General features: G+C 36.1%; 1 protein-coding gene across 6 annotated transcripts in view; it reads left to right on the top strand.

Annotated features, from left to right (window-relative positions):
* Positions 1-15,565, top strand: part of CTNNA2 (catenin alpha 2) — a 486,439-nt gene extending 470,874 nt beyond the window's left edge. For 3 of the 6 annotated variants that reach the window (XM_065060245.1, XM_065060247.1, XM_065060246.1), the window contains 2 exons: positions 758-901; positions 14,427-15,565. In XM_065060245.1, the coding sequence (XP_064916317.1) occupies positions 758-901; positions 14,427-14,714 (432 nt within the window). In that variant the 3' untranslated portion in view covers positions 14,715-15,565. Of the gene's footprint in view, positions 1-757; positions 902-4,983; positions 5,104-14,426 lie in introns of those variants that run through there. The other 3 variants (XM_065060243.1, XM_065060248.1, XM_065060244.1) reach the window with 2 other exon arrangements.
* Positions 15,566-17,384: the final 1,819 nt, after the last annotated feature.

Consider the following 17,384-nt stretch of genomic DNA (forward strand, 5'->3'; position numbering starts at 1 on the left):
GCTTCAGCCTGTAAGGTCATCCCTGTCTAAAAATGTACAGTCTCTAAAAGCAGCACAATTCTTTACAATTTTGTTGATATTTTCTGGAACTTTAAAGTGTGCTCTGTAAATAAATGTATGCCCAAAATTTGTATACTTCCCTCACTTGTTCTTTCAGCACAGTTTGTCAGTTCTCATTTTCAATGCAACAAAACCACAATTCTTTCTTGACCTCCTTCATATAGTGGTTTTGGTGGTCTACCCTTTGGCTTTACTCAAGGGTCAGCCCAGAGGGCTGGAATGCATATTTTTTATTCAGAATTGGTGGATGCAAGTGTAATTCCAGTTGTATTCACTAGAATTTCAGCTGCTTCCATCAGTGTTTATGGTTTTGTGCAGCTCGGCTGTTCAAAACCATATATAAAATTATGTTATTTGAAGTCTATTAACGTAATTAATACCCAATCTGATGCTAATTAGCTATTAATAAAGATATAGCTTTCTATCCTTTCTGGTTTTCATCAAAAAAGGTGCCAAAATTTCTCCCCTTTCCCAATCAGCCTACCCTGTAGGTCTTGCATGCTTAACCTGTGCTATGGGAGCAAGTAAGAGGAACCACCAGACAGCGGGGTTACTCATCGTGGAAGAGTCCCTGTTTCCTTGACCAAGCATAGCTCCTTCAGCACACGTTGTCCCCTCTCCTCATCTCTACGCTACGGCACAATATTTCTCTTGCTCTCTCTCTCACTATCTCTTTTCTGTATCTCTCGGAAATCAGACTGGAGTTCAGAGCACTTTCACTACCTTTTATGAGGTAGAGTGTGATGTCATAGATGGGGGCAGGGCTAGTCAACTTTCTACCCACCCACCCACCTGTGCTGAGGGAGCTACGCTTGAGGCCGGAACCGGTGACTCCTCGACGGTGAGTAACCTCCTGTCTCATCTCTATCTTTAACTGTCTCTATAGATCTGGGGGTGGAGGGAGAAAACATAAGCATATGGGTTTTGGGAGACGTTTGTTAGCTTTTTAATTGTTAACCATAGGGCTCACAGAATAAGTTGCATGTGTTGTCTTAGTCACCTGTGAAAAATGATTTCCTTACTGTTCTGAAGTCTTAGAGTTAATGTCACCTGTGAAGCAATGATCACATCTTGTTGCAGAGGTGGTCTATTTACTGGTTCTTAAACTGATCCTTCAGCACTTATCTCGCACTGTGAAAAGGGCAGACTCTGGTCCGCTTGAACACAACTGATAAACTTTCATTAATTTAATTACAGTAGTGCTGGGCCATCATTTTCCTGAAGTACTCTGTGATTAAAGATAGATGGTGTTATTTATATATTTATCATTGTTAACTGTGGACAATGCCCATTTATACAGGACAGGGGTTTTATTTTGTATATTCTCTGCTACTGTTTTTATTTGCTTTATCCAGAGTGTTTATGAAGTTGTGCATTGACAATAGGCCAATTATAAGATCTATTTTAAAGATGAAACAAAATTCAAAAGTAAATTGTGGAAGATATAAAATTAAGCAGGAAATCAAATTCCAGGAGATGTAACTGAGATTTAACCTTTGAAATTATAAATCAAAGCATTTGATTTTTTTTTTTCTGTGACAAGAACTTGAGGTGGACAGGGATAATGAAAACTAAATTTCTGGGTGGTGTTTTTTTGTCTCAATACCTAAAGGTTGCTATTTTCCTTTAAAGCACTGTCTTGTTACCTGTTTCCCTTGGCCCCAAGTGCTATTGCTTCACTGTTTTAATATCCCTCAGCCTTTTTAAAAAGACAAGATGGACTATGAAGACCTTCCTTTCTTGCTCTGCCTCTTTGGTATCTATTAAAGTTGTCAAGATGTCAGGGCTTTCATGCTAAAGGGCAGAAGAAGGATCATATGAAGATTTTGGCCCCTAGGGATAACACTAATCTTGCTGTTCCGGTTAATTTAAAAGCACTTTACCAGCTCTGTGTGGGGTCTTGTCATATCTCAACGAAAGGCACTAAAAGGCAGTAATGCATACTCTATAAATCAAAGGCAAAGGGAGTGCAATCTCTGCGTTTTCAGCAGAGGTAGTCCATGGTCTGATTGATGAAGTACTTCTATTCTCAGGTGACTGGGTGGCTTTGAGGAATTGGGTAGAGAACGCAGACTGTTCCATCTTCTGCTCACTGGCATGTATTGGGGATTGATCAGTTGTGATGGATAGATATTCCTCCCTGATGAATCAGTGATGCTCTTTGTATCATTGCATAGGAGAGCTGAGTGAAATTCTGGGAGGATGAAAGCCTTGTTTACAAAGCTACCAAAACTTTCACTAATGACCGTTTTCCTTCCTGTCACAGAGAAAAATAAGGACAAAGAATAAAAAATGTGTTCTCTGGCAGGTGGGAGCTTTTCTAGCTTTGAATAATGTGTGCAAGGAGTTTTATTACTACTGTTTATTCCTTTGGTAAGCCAAACATTGGGGTCTTTGAATCTTCCTTTGCAAAGCCAAGAGCTTGTCTAGCAAATTTAGCTTCCCTAGGAAACTTTAATCTTTTCAGTAGGAAAGGAAAAGCAGGTTAGCCAACCTTTAATGTTTCATTGGGAAAACTTTATAGGAACTACTGCTGTTAAAGGTGATTTGAGGTTTGTTCTTTTCAGAGGCAAATGCTTTGAGGTAAAATTTAATTTAGATCCTAAGCACATCCTTTGCTGATGAGTTTACAAAATTGTCTTTGCGCATAATTATTCTTGCATAATGCAGGACACTAATTTTTGCACAGAATAGGTAAAACATAAAGACCAACTGTACCGTGCCCCTAATCTCACTTCAATGATATGAAAGCATTTTAGTGGCATAAAGAGGGGACCTATTTTTAAAACTGATATAAAGATTGGGAACAGGAAATCAGAATTGTATCATTCGTTAATTAAGGTGAAGTAGAGATAGTGACCAGCACTGAGGGGGTATTGTGGAACAGACATGTCAGTGGACTACTTGAAATCCAGAGAAAATTTCTGTCTCCATTTTTCATGTAAAATGAGCAAATTAGCAGCTGGCTGACTTACGTATAGGAGGCAGTTTGTGAAGGGAATGATATTCAGAATGACATAAACTGTTGCAAGAATTAACCTGGAATCTGCCTGTGCCAAATCCAATAACAATTTCTTATTCATGCAACCCCAGGATGTGAGTTTGCCTGGGTAACCTAACTCTTATAGAATAAATAGCCTAATTTTACATTTACATTTTGCACACTGAAAGTTACTTTATGTAAAGGCATTCTTAAAAACTGTGTTGGTTTACATTTGCAAGCATATTTTGTATTACTGACTCAAAGTAAAACCAGTAACTAATATAATTATTATATCTATATATTTAAGGAGGTCAGTATTTAAGTTACAGATATGTTCTTCAGTCATACTATCAAGGATTGTGCACCACTTTAGTGATGCCAGATCATATACAGGAATCGAACATTTTTTTCAGCATGATTAATATGGCGATGTAAAATTCACAGATTTTCTGTATTTGCCAAGCTGATTTCTCTTACAAGTTGAATTAAAACTTTGTGGGTTGGTTCTTACCTTCTTTTTCTATATGAGAAGTGAGGGAGAGCTGTGAAATGCACCATCTGTTCGCAAACCGTGTCAGCTGGCAGAGAGCTGCTCATCACCTGCCCTCTCTTGCTGCAGTTTTAGGCTGGTATAACACCATTGACTCAAAATGAATTACTTTTGCTTTAATCTTGTTTAAGCAAAAGAAGTCACAGGGTTCTAGAGGACACTTTATGTTGATTTAAATTGCAATTTCGACCTCAGCTCATATGAATAGTCAACAAAAATGCTCAGTAGCACTTGGACTGAGTATAGTGGTTGGAGGACACAAGAACTGCCTGAATGGCTCCGACTTTCTGCAACAGTCGCATCTTGACATGCAACGTGATTCTGTTGAGTCATAATCCTTTGGATTTTTATCAGTCCCATCTGGGTGTCTCAAGGGCAAACATCATGGTGTACCTTTGTATAACTGAAAACAGAAGCAAATTTTGTCATTACTTCCCTTCTGGAAATGAGAGTACTGAGCTATGCTCAAGGCAGAAAAGACCTGTAGAATCAAGATGAATTTCAAATGCTACATCCTCCTTCAAGTCCAGCATTTCTCTGTCTTCCATTCTATGTTGCAGTTTCCACTATGGATGGCCAAATAAAAATAAAAACCAGGAGAAAGAGTTCACTGTAGTTAAGTAGTGTGGTTTAAGAAAGAATTTTAAAGAAATCTTGCACTAACAGGGTGAAACTACCCCACTCAAGTTGTGCAAAAGATGAGAGTAGGTCTATGGTGAAATGAAGACTGAATATTTTATTATTCAGAAACATTTTACTTGAATTATGCATAGTTTTTGCCTATTATCTCCATTGCTATGTTGAAAGTGATTCGTCTAGCCAATTGTAAACAGCTGCATATGAGACGTTCACTCCAGGCTCCCTTTATAATTAATGGAGATCAATAGCCATTTCTAGAAAACATATTCTCATTTCAGTAGATGCTGATAACCGGTTAGGTTACTAATATCTTACAAAAAAGATACAGAAGCATGGGCAGGTGTATTAGACCATATATTCAGAGAAACATAGCGATGGGAAAAAAGGAAACTGCCTAATTTTTTTCTGGACAGAAATATTTAGATTATTTTGAAAAGAGAATTTATCTATATAAAGTATCTCTCTTGGGGCCCCAACCTCATTAGTTTCTGTAGGTTGGAGAGATTTTGTATATTTTATAATTTGTAGTTTTCCCCCATTTGACACTTTTGGGGATCAAAAAAGAAGTATTAAGGAATACAGTCCTAAAAATATTCATTAAGTTTGTTTGAATTCTTGGATTACTGGGTCAAATCCAAAGACAATTGTTTTGCAGACTCACCAGATTCACTGTACTGTCTTTAGGATCTAATGCAATTTAGGATCTCTAATTATAATTTAAAAGGTGGGGTATTTTGGCCCTTCTCCATAGAAAACATACCCATGGAAGATCCCAAGTGCTCCATGGTTCCTGGTCTTCTCCACCAAGCATACAAGGAGCCTGGAACGCCTTGGTCCAGTGCCTGGAATTAGGTAGGATGAGGTAGGCTAAGATTTCTTTTATAAAAATGGAGACTCCGCAAACCTTGCACCAAACACATAATCTCAATGGTTTTTATGAGCAGCACTACTTTGCTTGTCTCATTCCTAGAGAAATTGTTCATTTACAGACATCTGAAAAATGCCAGTGTAGATGCTTTTTCATTTGAATATTCTTCTAAATAACAGCAGAGTTTGTACCTTCATCTCCTTTACATAAATTCTGGATTAGAGGGAAAATTTGGAGATGTGGATTAATTAGTTTATTTGTGTGTGGGCAAGAATGTCCTGAGGTAAAAAGCACAGAAACCATTTGGGTTACGTGAATCATTGAGGCCATAGGTTCTTCTGCATTTGTTGTTCAGGGAAAATGCCGTCTAAAACACTGTGTCACAAAAGAGAACAGAGACCAAGTAAATTAGGATTTCCCAGCATGATTATTTTCTGAAGAGAGAAGTGGACTTCACCAGCTTGTGTGAGCTACTAAATATTTGTCAGTAATTCATGATATTTTTTTCCTATCCTCTAGAGTTGCTCAGTTTTCTCCCTTTAGATGAGACACTTGCTCTTGTAACAATGAAAATGATATTGCCAATATCATTTACTCTACTTTTAGATACATCTGCATATATACGGAAGAGATGTCTAAGGGATATTGTTGCCCACAACTACCTAATATTAGGTTCTAGAAGAGCCAGATCTAGTCTTGTCAGAGATGCATAGTGACAGGAAAAGGGGCAACAGACACGAGTCTTAACATGGGAAATACCAATTAAATACAAGGAAAAAAAGTTTCATCTCAAGGGCAGTGAAATTCAAGTGCAGGGTGGAGTTCTGTAGTCCAGAGATGTAGGACACTATCCATCCTTGGACATACTCTGAGTTTAAGCAAAATCCTGAACAACCTCATCTAGTTCAGTTTGTTCAGGGCATTGGATTAGGTGACCTCAAAAGGTTGTTTTCATCCTAAAGTATTCCATGATTATATGAATATTTGCATGACAAAATGTGAGTAATAAAAATGAGCCTTTACAATTCGGAGCAAGATTTTACTCATTCCAATTTATTCTTATTTTGCTGTCAGCTGTGCTTGTTCTTTCCATGTCAACTGCAACAGCCTTTAAAATTGTTTCTGTTTTGTTCTGGTTTCGTTTGTTTGCAGTATCTAGTAATTCTTACCTGTTTTGCTGGTTTTTAATAACATTTAGTCCAAGCTAAATTTAGAAATGTAATGAATAAATGCATTCACAAATTGTATATTCGGTAGCTGACCAGGGAAAAAGCCTTCTAGTAACGAACACTTACTGAATGTTATTTAACCATTGATTGAGTTGGTCAAACAAATAGAACAGTTAATTGTAAATAGTGTGTTTGGAATATAATGTTAGAATTTTCTTTACAGATTATTTGCCATATATTATTAGGCTAGCTCTTTCAGTGCTAGGACTTTTCTGGAAAGCTGAAATGGGGGTCTGTCTTGAAGACTACTGTGGGTATTCAATTATTTTTCTTTATTTAATTGCATACTGTTGTAAGGTCCTGGAAAATGCCCAGGGAATCAAACAGAGAAAGTTTTCACTGATTGAGTTGAGCAGCACTGCAAGGACCCTCAGCCCCAGCGAAGTAAAAGCCTTTTAGCACCTCAGAAATGATCGATATATTGAATGATCAAGCCCTTTTATCTGCTTCTATGAGACATAAAATATACATGAACAGCAGCAGGCAAATGTTAGGAAATGAGGAACAATTGTCCTGGTACTATAGTCCATTCTACAAGTGGATTTTGTTTCATCCATTTGGACTGTGATGTATTGTTTTCAAGCCCTTTTCTGAGGAAAGCCAGCTTCACTTGTAGAGCAGCTGTCTTCAAAGTGGCTTTGTGCTGACCTGGGCAAGCATAACTTTAGAGACATTAAGCTATCTGAAGGAGCAAATTTGCCTCAAGATGTGAGAGATCCTCACAGTTGAAGCCATAGAGATAACTTGTATATGACACTATTCCTATTCATCTTACAAATTTTTCAGATTAAAAGAGAAGTCGGGTAAACGTCACATTTCTCAGCATTGCTGTCTGAAATCCTGCATTATGCTGCTTTGATTTTTGTTTTCATTGTGACAAAGTCAGGAGGAATAGCAGGAGATAACACATTATCATGTAAAGAATGCAGTTGTTTCTGTGCTTTATTGATTATTTTTATCCAAAGTCTCCTGCATTTTATCACTGAGAGTACACTTCCCAGCCAACCAGACACGATTCGGACTCCCTTCAGGTAAGACTGTATGAAAGACATGCTTTTCTTTTTATTATACCTGTTCTCTAGATAAAGAACAAAAGGTTTGCTTCCAAAACTCCATTTGAAAGAGCGCTTGATTACTTTGGGCTTTAAAAAAAAGATATCTATCTTCAAATTGCATACAAACCAGAACTCAGCAGGAGGGAGATGAGTAGCACAGACTATTTAGATATCCTATATTTCCTCTTTCAGATTAACTGCAGTTGGATATGAAAGTGGAAATTCATGCTGAGATGCTTTTGACAGAGTCCTGTCTGTGTTTTTCTGTCTGTGACATCAGATTCAATGTCGTTAACTTCTGGCCTATGAATCCCTGTGTAAACTGGTGTATACAATCGTGGTGATACACAGACCACTTACATAAAGTTTTGCATTAATGGCTTTTTTAATTGGGCCTAATACTGAGTTTTGATAGACTTCTTACTCTAATTTTCTTCACTAAGTCTCCTGGCAATAACAAAACAACTTCTTTATAATTTGAGTTAACCTATCCTGTCCAATTTAGTTCAGACTTCATTGTTGCAGACATTTTATCTTCACCTGGAAGATTAGGTAGGAGTCTGTCTTCAAACGAGCCATATAAAAGTCCTTTTAATCATCCGAGAATTCAGATCAAAACATTCCATGGGACAGAATGATTTTAAAGTTGTCAACATGATTGTACTATTTAGCTACAATTAGTAATGCAACTGTGGTGGACATTAGATAATAATATTTTAGGTGGTTTTCCTATACTTTACAGAGTTAGTATTCTTATTTCGTCATAAACTTAGATTACTTCTTCATTTAGTGAATGAAGTATATCACCCTCAATTTTAGTGATATCTGGTGCTGAATTGTATTTTATGATTATATTTATACCTGTATATTGTTTTTAGTTTCATACTAAGTATTCTCCTCAAAGCAGATTGTGGTATCTTCTTGTCTTTTAGCCTTTTTTTCTTTTAAAATAGCCTGGAATAAGTAAATCAACTGTATAAATACATCTTTACAAATTCTCCTTATTATGTCTGTTTATCTTTTATTGGGAATGCCAGTATTGGGAGGATTTTTATATGTTTATGCTTTTTCAAACTGGCATAAAGCAGTTGGTATCCTGTTGACCTTGTAAATTAAACATCTGTTTTTAAACGTCCAGAGCGGACAGAAGATACCCTAAGAGATGGCAGCCTTTGTTAAATAAAACTAAGTGTGTTTCTTACCTTTAATTGAAAAAATGCAGATAAGGATAGTTAGTCAGTGGATTGCCCACCTATAAAACACAACCATCCCCAAAATGAATTAAGTATTCAACAGGTATAAAGAAATAAGTTAATTGGAATGGAATGTGAAAATAAGTATCTAGGAAAAGAGGAGTATGATACTATTTTCTCTATGTAGCCCCAGATCTCTTTCTAACACCACGACAGCCACCTTACACTCCCAACAATGACATTTAGTTTGTTTGATTATTTCCAATGTATAGGGTAGTTTTCTCACAATGGATCCATATGTAGCAAAAACGTTATGTACGTTTTCAAGTGACTGACTTAAATATGACTTTGGCCGTTGCGTAGAAGTGCTGACAAATAGCAGATGTCTTGTACCATAGGGATGAGAGCATTTACATAGCAAATCGCCCATTCTTGCATTGGCTGTCACTAATAGTATCATGTTTTATGCATGAAATGTGCCACAGAAATGTAAGACAGAATTATTATGAATAAGATTTCTTACATATATATCTTACATAAATATGTAGGACTGGTTTTACTATTAAGTACAGCTGAGAGAAAAGTATTCTGTTGCATAAGAATGTAATCTGGGAAAATGATACTACTGATTTATCCTCCAGACTCATAATTGCTTCATGGAACCTTTAGTTGCTCAAGCGGCTGTTAATTGAGTTTTGATTTGTGATTTTTTCGTTTGTGACCTGTCCGCAAAAGTAAGAACTTGCTTCCAAAAGCAGGACAAGCAGGGAACGTACCCCGGTTTCACAGATAGCCCTAAGGGATTGCCAATGCCTAAATTACCTTCTGAAGGACACAAATCAAGTCTTAGCCAAGAGTATTCAAAGGGTTACAGGTTCTTTTTCAACATTTTAAAGAAATGACAATTTCTTCTCCCAATCTGCGCAAAATAAACCAGACTAAACTCTATTTATCAATAATTACTATTTTTTTGCATTCATACAAGGTCCATATAGGTAATTGTTAGTATCTAAGCTGTCTTTCTGCATAACTAACACATAGGCTTCTGAATGAATGTTCATTAAAAATGTCCAATAGTTCTGTTGAAACTAGAGTGTACATATTAAGCAAAAACATTCAATATTGATTTCACAATTTCTAGGGATAGAATCACTGTCTTTCATGAGTTCTTCTGATTAATTAATATCACTGCTAAAAATTTTCGGCTAATTAATAGCTAAAATGACCTGCTTCACTTTTCAACCAGTAAGTTGTTACATATTTGTCTAATCTGTTGAGCCTGCAATATTATTAGCCTTCTGTTACTACGTACTTCCTGACTTTGATCAACTCATTTTTTAATCACGTACTTCATTAATGGACAAAACGGATCTGACTGAATCCCATATAAGATGTTTTTTGTACTTGAGGTTCTTTATTTTTTTTTTCCATTTCCTTGGTGTTCAGGTTCCAGGTTTTTAAGAGAAATAGGAATATTTTAAAGCTGGAAAATGGTTTCTCCGGGATTCCACTGCAAAAAGTCACTGTTTAGCAATATTTTTTTTGGTGTGTATATATGCTTTTGGAAACTTAGCTATTAGAGAATTTGGAAACATTCTGTATGTGCCTTGTTAATTTTGTATCACAGAATCCCAGAATGTCAGGGATTGGAAGGGACCTGGAAAGCTCATCCAGTGCAGTCCCCCTATGGAGCAGGAACATCCAGATGAGGTTACACAGGAAGGTGCCCAGGCGGGTTTGAATGTCTCCAGAGTAGGAGACGAGTTTTTAATTGAACTGTTGTGAGATACCAAGCAAAACACCTTTCAAAGGTCCAGTTATATCAACAGCATTGTTTTAAGCAATCCAAAGTTTAATCACATCAAAGTACGATACAGGTTACTTTGAAAATATTTTTACCCACAAAACCAATTGGTTACCATTAACAGTATTTCTTTCCTCCCTGTATTTATGGATTCTGTCATAGACATTGAATTATTTGGAAGTGCCATTAGCTGAACTGCCCTATAATTTCACAGGTCGTTCTATTTGCATGGCTCAAAAATTTCCAGACTAGGAATCATAGCCAATTCTTTTGATGTCTTCCCCCACTTTTTGAGGTTTATTAAAATAAAAATTAGTAATATAGAATATCCTTAAATAATAATCTCTTTAAAGCTACCTATATTGTATGCTTGCTTGCTGAAATTACAGGGTTTTTTTTCTCTATTTCCATTTTTGTGGTATTATTTCTTGTTATAAAAATGAAGATATCTCTGGAAATTAAATTTTCTCCTTTCTAAACACTGTGGTATAGTCCTTCCCATCACAGTGGTGTGACAATGCAGGGAGAACATCTCTTTTCGTTTGCATTATTGTTACGGACAAAATTTTGCAGATTCATTCTCTCCCGCTTCTTCAGCTATTTTGGTATTGTAATTGCTGGGTATTTTACTTAGATTATGTGTCTATGTAAAAGAAGCAAAAAATCTTGATTGTCACAAGATTCTGGAAAATTCCACATATAGTGTAGGAAAAATGCAGCATGGCTTATAAGTAGATCAAAAACTCCTCAAAGCCTTATATATTTTGGGGGGAAAAAAAACCCTGAAATTATCTTCTTGTCAGATATTACGCTCTGCAGCTCAAGTGTTCTACCGTTGCATTCACTAATTGCAAAGTTAGCTTGTAGCAGAATCTTATTTTATATATATATTTTTTCTGAATGATCTATGCCATCCCTGGGCAGCTGGCAGTTTTAACCTGGATAAACAACTGTGTCTATTGTAGCAATTCTTAAGTTCTTTATGAATTCTGAATTTTCTCTAACATTCTCTCTTCTTGGACTTTTATGGACCAATAACCTAAATTTATCTTTTATGTTTAGGAGGGTTTTTTATCCTAAATGGAGGCAAATATATTTGTAAAGAGATCTAAGTACCAGAACACTGTTACTTTATGTAGCAAGTCAAAGGCTCTGTTAGCACAGAAAGCTGTCGTTCTATTCACAATTCCCTGAACCATTACTAGAGAGTGAAGTTTTCCTTCTGCACTGTGCAATAATTTCCTAGTGGTTCTTTCATTTGAAATGTTAATTTTCCTTCTCATTTTTTAAATTATTGTTAATATTATCTGTTTGGGAATATGCATCTGCTTCTATGCCCAAATTTTTTAAGGATTTAATGCACTAAGGGCTTGATTCACTGCTGCCTCCTTCTCGCTTTATGCCACCATAGTTTTCCTGATTACAAAGCACAGCTTAAAAACAAAGAATGCGGTGGCATAGTAAGATCTAAATGTTAATGGGAATGATGTTCATTGAGTTTAATTCTTCTTTACTGAGCCATAATAAAAGCAAGGAGCTGGAGGCAATAAGAAAATCACTGGAAGTGCTTAGGTAGCCAGATTGGATACATGGGATGGCTACCAGGCAGATTCTGGAGAACACTCATAGCCTAATACTGTTATGGGGGTTTTATGTCTCTTTTCTAATTCCAGAACTTAAAGCATTTTACAATATTAATGGATATTAAGGGCAAGGACTAAGTATCTGCATGTGAAAATGTGATTAATAATGGTGAAAATAAGAGGCTGTTATCTACTTTAACAGCAGATTGAAACTAGAGATAATTAAAATGGCATCAGAATATGTAACGTGGTTTTGTAGCAGACATTGCAATCCGCATCTGATCTTGCAGAAGCACGTGCTTCTGCTCACCCTTATTGATCTACTCCATAAAATTACTAATGTGTTTAAAGATGTAGATTGCATCTTTTTGTGTGGTTTTAAGCATCTAATTTAGGTGCCTCCTCATTTCAAAATACTTCCTTTAATCATTCTGTTCCTTTATATATGCCCCATGTAAAACAGCTACCAGAACTCTTTTCATAAAGAAATGCTGGAAAATGTGAGGCTATTAGAAACCTTCAATAAATAGAATTCATTCATGAGTGTGCAATATAGGCTTGATCCAGTCAGTTTATCCACATTGATTATGAAGTAAATACTATTTGACGGCATCACTTTATATTCAATATCAATCCACCAGCGTTTCCAAAAGAAACATTTAACAATGAATAATGCTTGATTGTAGATCTCTGCAGTAAATTAGAATATCCTAATTTAATAGAGTATGATCTGTTATTTCCCAACAAACATACAGATTGCTTTATAAATCATGCAGTAGTGTGGTTATAGAATAAAACTGTACTGAATTATATTTCATTACTCCCTATTGAACAGTCATGTTTCTGCCATTTAATGTAATTTTCCATCTTTTAACTTAGTTTCTTTCACTAACAGAAAACACAAATCAGTCCTGAGGAAAAATATTTACTGGGGGCAGGCAATTAACTATGCATTTCAGGGAATGGCACCAAGTACGTGAAAATCATTGACATGCTTTCTTGTTTTTCACCTTACTGTACGTAGCTGTTTGTGTATTTAATGAATCATAATGAGTTTAAGACCACAGCAGAAGATATTAAAAATAACAGGTAAGTCTATTGATTAATGTGGTTCCAGACACAGACTTTCTGTAACGTCTCTTATTGTTCACATCAGTCACTGACACTTCAGAATGATTCAAAATGATTCAAAATACTCAAGGTGAAGTATAATATGGTCTTTGTTATTGCCTTATGAGTATTTATCCTGGTTAGCATGCTTAGAATTTATGTTAAGGAATCGTATTTTCCCAAAGTATGGAGCAGGAAAGGTTTGGAGAGAGACAGTCCTTTTATACTAATTCAAAATAGTTAAGAACTTACTGAGTACGTGGGGTAGAATAAAAGAGTTAAAATAATATTACATAGAAAATCATTCCTACAAGCTGTAAAAGACAAATAAGGCAGTTTCCATGGAAGAACTGAAACGGTTTGTCACAAAGAGTATATCCCACTTTTTCAGTATTTGGGAAAGAGATAACTGAACATCCTAAACAATAGCCTGGGTTGCTACAGTACTTAAGAGCATATTTTTAGCACTTACTAATTTGAGGATGTCCAGTTGGATTTGGGAAGTGCCTAATCTGCATTTTGGAACATTGAGACATTGCTTTGGAAGTCCCATTATATGCTTAAAACTTTTGAAAGATTTGGCCAGGGATAAAGGATTGATTTCAGTGTATGATGGAAGCTTGTTATCTGGAAGTCCCAAAGGTTTGAAGTTCGACAGTTCTTAAGGCCTCTCATATTTGGAGGACCCAGGAAGCTCAGGCAGATTGGTACATGGGAGAAACGCATAGTCATAAAGTAAGATGCCTTGTGAACACATGTAGCTCAAATACTACAGTAGCTACAAAAGCCTGCAGTTAACTGCTTCATCTTTTTATTTCTTTAGGGGTTTCAAAACCTCCTTTCATCTTTTCAGATGGGATTCTCTAACAAGCTCAGCACTGGCCTTACACTGTTCCTGTAGACGTCATTGGGGGTGTTATCCTGGGCTTAATAGGAATAATTAGAACAAACCTGAATACTTGGAAAAAAACCCTGTTGATCTGTTTTGCAGTTTTTGACATGTAAAAGTATTTTTTTAAAGGTTTAAGTGAGAAGTCTTGTGTTTTTGTGAAAAAAAGAGGCAACTACTTCACCCATATAAAAAGAATAATAGACCAAACAAAACAGACAACACAAGCTTTTCCTTTGAATTATTACAAAAATTTAATCTGAGTTACCACAGTCTTACCTTTACAGTTTGGTGCATATTGTTGCTGGTGCTTGTTACTTCAAGCTGCTTGATTAATCCTGAGGGATAGGATTAATTTCATTTTTAATGAGATCTCAGAGCATCCCGACTTCACTCAGGAAATGGTCCAGTGATTCAGTTGTGGACTAACCTTGCTGTATTTCATTTTCTTTTCTATTCATAGCTGGACAGTGCCACTTCTCTCATCCAGGCAGCTAAAAATCTGATGAACGCTGTGGTCCTTACAGTGAAAGCTTCATATGTGGCTTCTACTAAATATCAGAAGGTCTATGGTACCGCTGCAGTGAACTCACCGGTTGTATCTTGGAAGATGAAGGCCCCTGAGAAGAAACCTCTAGTAAAGAGGGAAAAACCAGAGGAATATCAGACAAGAGTGAGAAGAGGATCCCAGAAGAAACATATTTCCCCTGTACAGGCCTTAAGTGAATTTAAAGCGATGGATTCATTCTAAACCACTAAGCTTTACCAGGAGGGTTTTATATTCTTTTTTTGTATGCATACCTGCCGACTTGTATGCGTCTGGCATGGGGTGGGGGGAAGCAGTGTTGATTTGCATGCAACCTGAGACTATCGAAGTGATTAACTTTCTGCAATGCCAAAATTTAGGGCATTCTCTTCTAATGTTAAATGGACTTATTCCAAGCTTACTTTTTAAACTAATCTATAGCGTTGAATTGGCCAAAGAATTTGCATCACAGGGGTATGTGTGGATTAAATAATAAGTCTAAACCCAGAAATTTTTGTGCATGCAAGAAACATTAGGTTGGCAGGTATATTAAGTGAAAAAAAAAAATGGAATTGTAATGGTAGACCATAAAGCTTGTATTGCTTCTGTTCCAGTGCAAAAATGTACTAGCCAATATGCTTAAATGTGTGGCCCAATAATGAAATGATATAACTTTTAAGTCATCTTCATTATAGTATGTGAATTTTTAAACCAGATACAAAGTAATTCATCTTAAAAAATACTTCTTTTAAACCATATTTTGTTCTTTATATTCTAGTAGTGTTATGATTGCTCACATTTCAACTAAACCCATTAATATGACCAGAGATTTACTTTTGCCAATTGAATTCCTTATGGTGGAGTATGAAGCACAATATGGTGATTGACATTGCCTTTTATATTATTATTATTATTATATTAGTAATAGAAGACCTGGTGATGGAATGTTTAGAGACACAGAAACTGCCAGTGTGAGAATTTAGAGGCAAATATGTAGGTGTAGCTTGGATTACAGGTATCTGACATACCATTGTAACCACTAATTCAATAAACTCATTTAATCTTGGAATCCTCAATATGACTCATCTCTTTTAATGCAGAAATATCTTCTGAATCATAATTGATGTAAACAGTGATTCATTTTGCCTCAAGCTTCCTTTTTTTTTTTTGGAGGGGGGTTGTTTGTTTGTTTGTTTGCTTAATTGGGGTTCGTTTGGTTGGTTTTGTGAAAGTAAAACAACATTACATTCATTTTCTTATTTATTATAATCAAGATAGACAAACATGGTGGGTGGGTCAGAACTAGAGTTTAAATCTAAGACAACTTTAAGCCTCAGGACATATGAGACATATGTGTCAAGTGTGAGTTGAAGTTATTTCTGTAAATACACCACCTCAGAAACATCATACAGATAATTCAATTTATTAAGCTTATAAGCTTAGAAGGATAGAAATCATCTCTTGTGTCACACTGTATAGGCCTCTATTAAAGGCACTGTGAGAAGAAATGCAACTTAAGAGAACATTCATCACATCATAAGGGATTTGAAGCACTGTGATAAACAACAACATATACCATAAGAGACAGGTATATCCCGTATTGTGTTCTCGGGAGATATTTCCTTCCCTCAGATATGCTGATTGTTCCTTAGAACAGCAATGTAGCAAATTTTGTTCTATTGCCCTCCTACAAAATCTATATAAAGAAATTCACTCTCAGAGGCCTTTTAGGAAATTACCATTTTCGCTTTGTTTACTTGTACTGTTTAGTAAAAAGATTCCCTAGTCAGAACTGGAAACAGTACATATGATCAAAATACGTTAGAAGTTGTGGGGAAGTCCTTGAAGAGCTCTCACTATAATGCCCTAATGTCTGATATAGGCTGACATTATTTGTGTACCAATAAAATACCTAAAAGTAATCAGCACATTTACCAGCAAAATTAGAGGGGCAAAAGATGGATGCTAAGTTTAAAGAAAAAATAGCAAATAGCAGACAAATGAATATGCCCTAGTATGGTGCATGGAGAAAGAAAATAGACAATTGTGCACAAATAAAAGTATAAATACTTGGAAATATGGGAAAGATTAGTAAGTCTGGAATTGTTTTCATATATGGAGAGGCTAAATAAGGTAAGAGTGAGGCTATGAGATAAGTAAATAAGGAACAAGTTCAGCAAGTTGAATATTCATTGTCATAATGATAACAATTCCATTGTCTACTCCAACCAATATTTCATCCCACAGACTTTCCATCTGGAAATCTTACAGATCTGAAAGATCTAGCAAAATTTTTGGTCTAATATGAAGTGTAGGAATAAAAGAACGCACGTGAATTTTGGAAAAGTTCACCTCATCCAGTCCTCCACTGTCAACAGGGAACTCCTGCCACCAGCATAGTGTGATGAAGAACTACTGGACCTCCACAGCCTTCAATCAGAAAGTTGCATCTGTTTCTTGTGAGTATCATCTTGGTTCACAAACCAAATATATGGATAACACGCATATTACTGTATACATACAACCTTGAAAAATTTCTCCTTGAATTGTACCTAGAGAAACAATCACATTGCTGTTTCTAGAAATGACAATTGTATGTTTCTTGATGACTACTTTTTTTTTACTTCCAGCAGATGAACATACAGCAAGTGACTGTTTTGAAGGTCAGTGTAGAGGTCAGGTGGGCACCCTTGAGGTAGTTTCCATCCTAGTGTGGGTTTTCATGCTGTGGTCACTGTTCTTGTTATTTCTTGATGAGAAGCCTGAAGCCCAAGTTACAAGACTGAGTTAAATGCTCCTTCCAGAAATGGCTGCATCTTTTGACCTGTGGCCATGAGAAGTAGGCTAGAGAAAGGGATTTGTCTTATAACACATATAAATAAAATATGGAAAAAG

The sequence above is a fragment of the Columba livia genome, chromosome 4, assembly GCF_036013475.1.
Source record: "Columba livia isolate bColLiv1 breed racing homer chromosome 4, bColLiv1.pat.W.v2, whole genome shotgun sequence".
NCBI classification, from domain to species: domain Eukaryota; kingdom Metazoa; phylum Chordata; class Aves; order Columbiformes; family Columbidae; genus Columba; species Columba livia.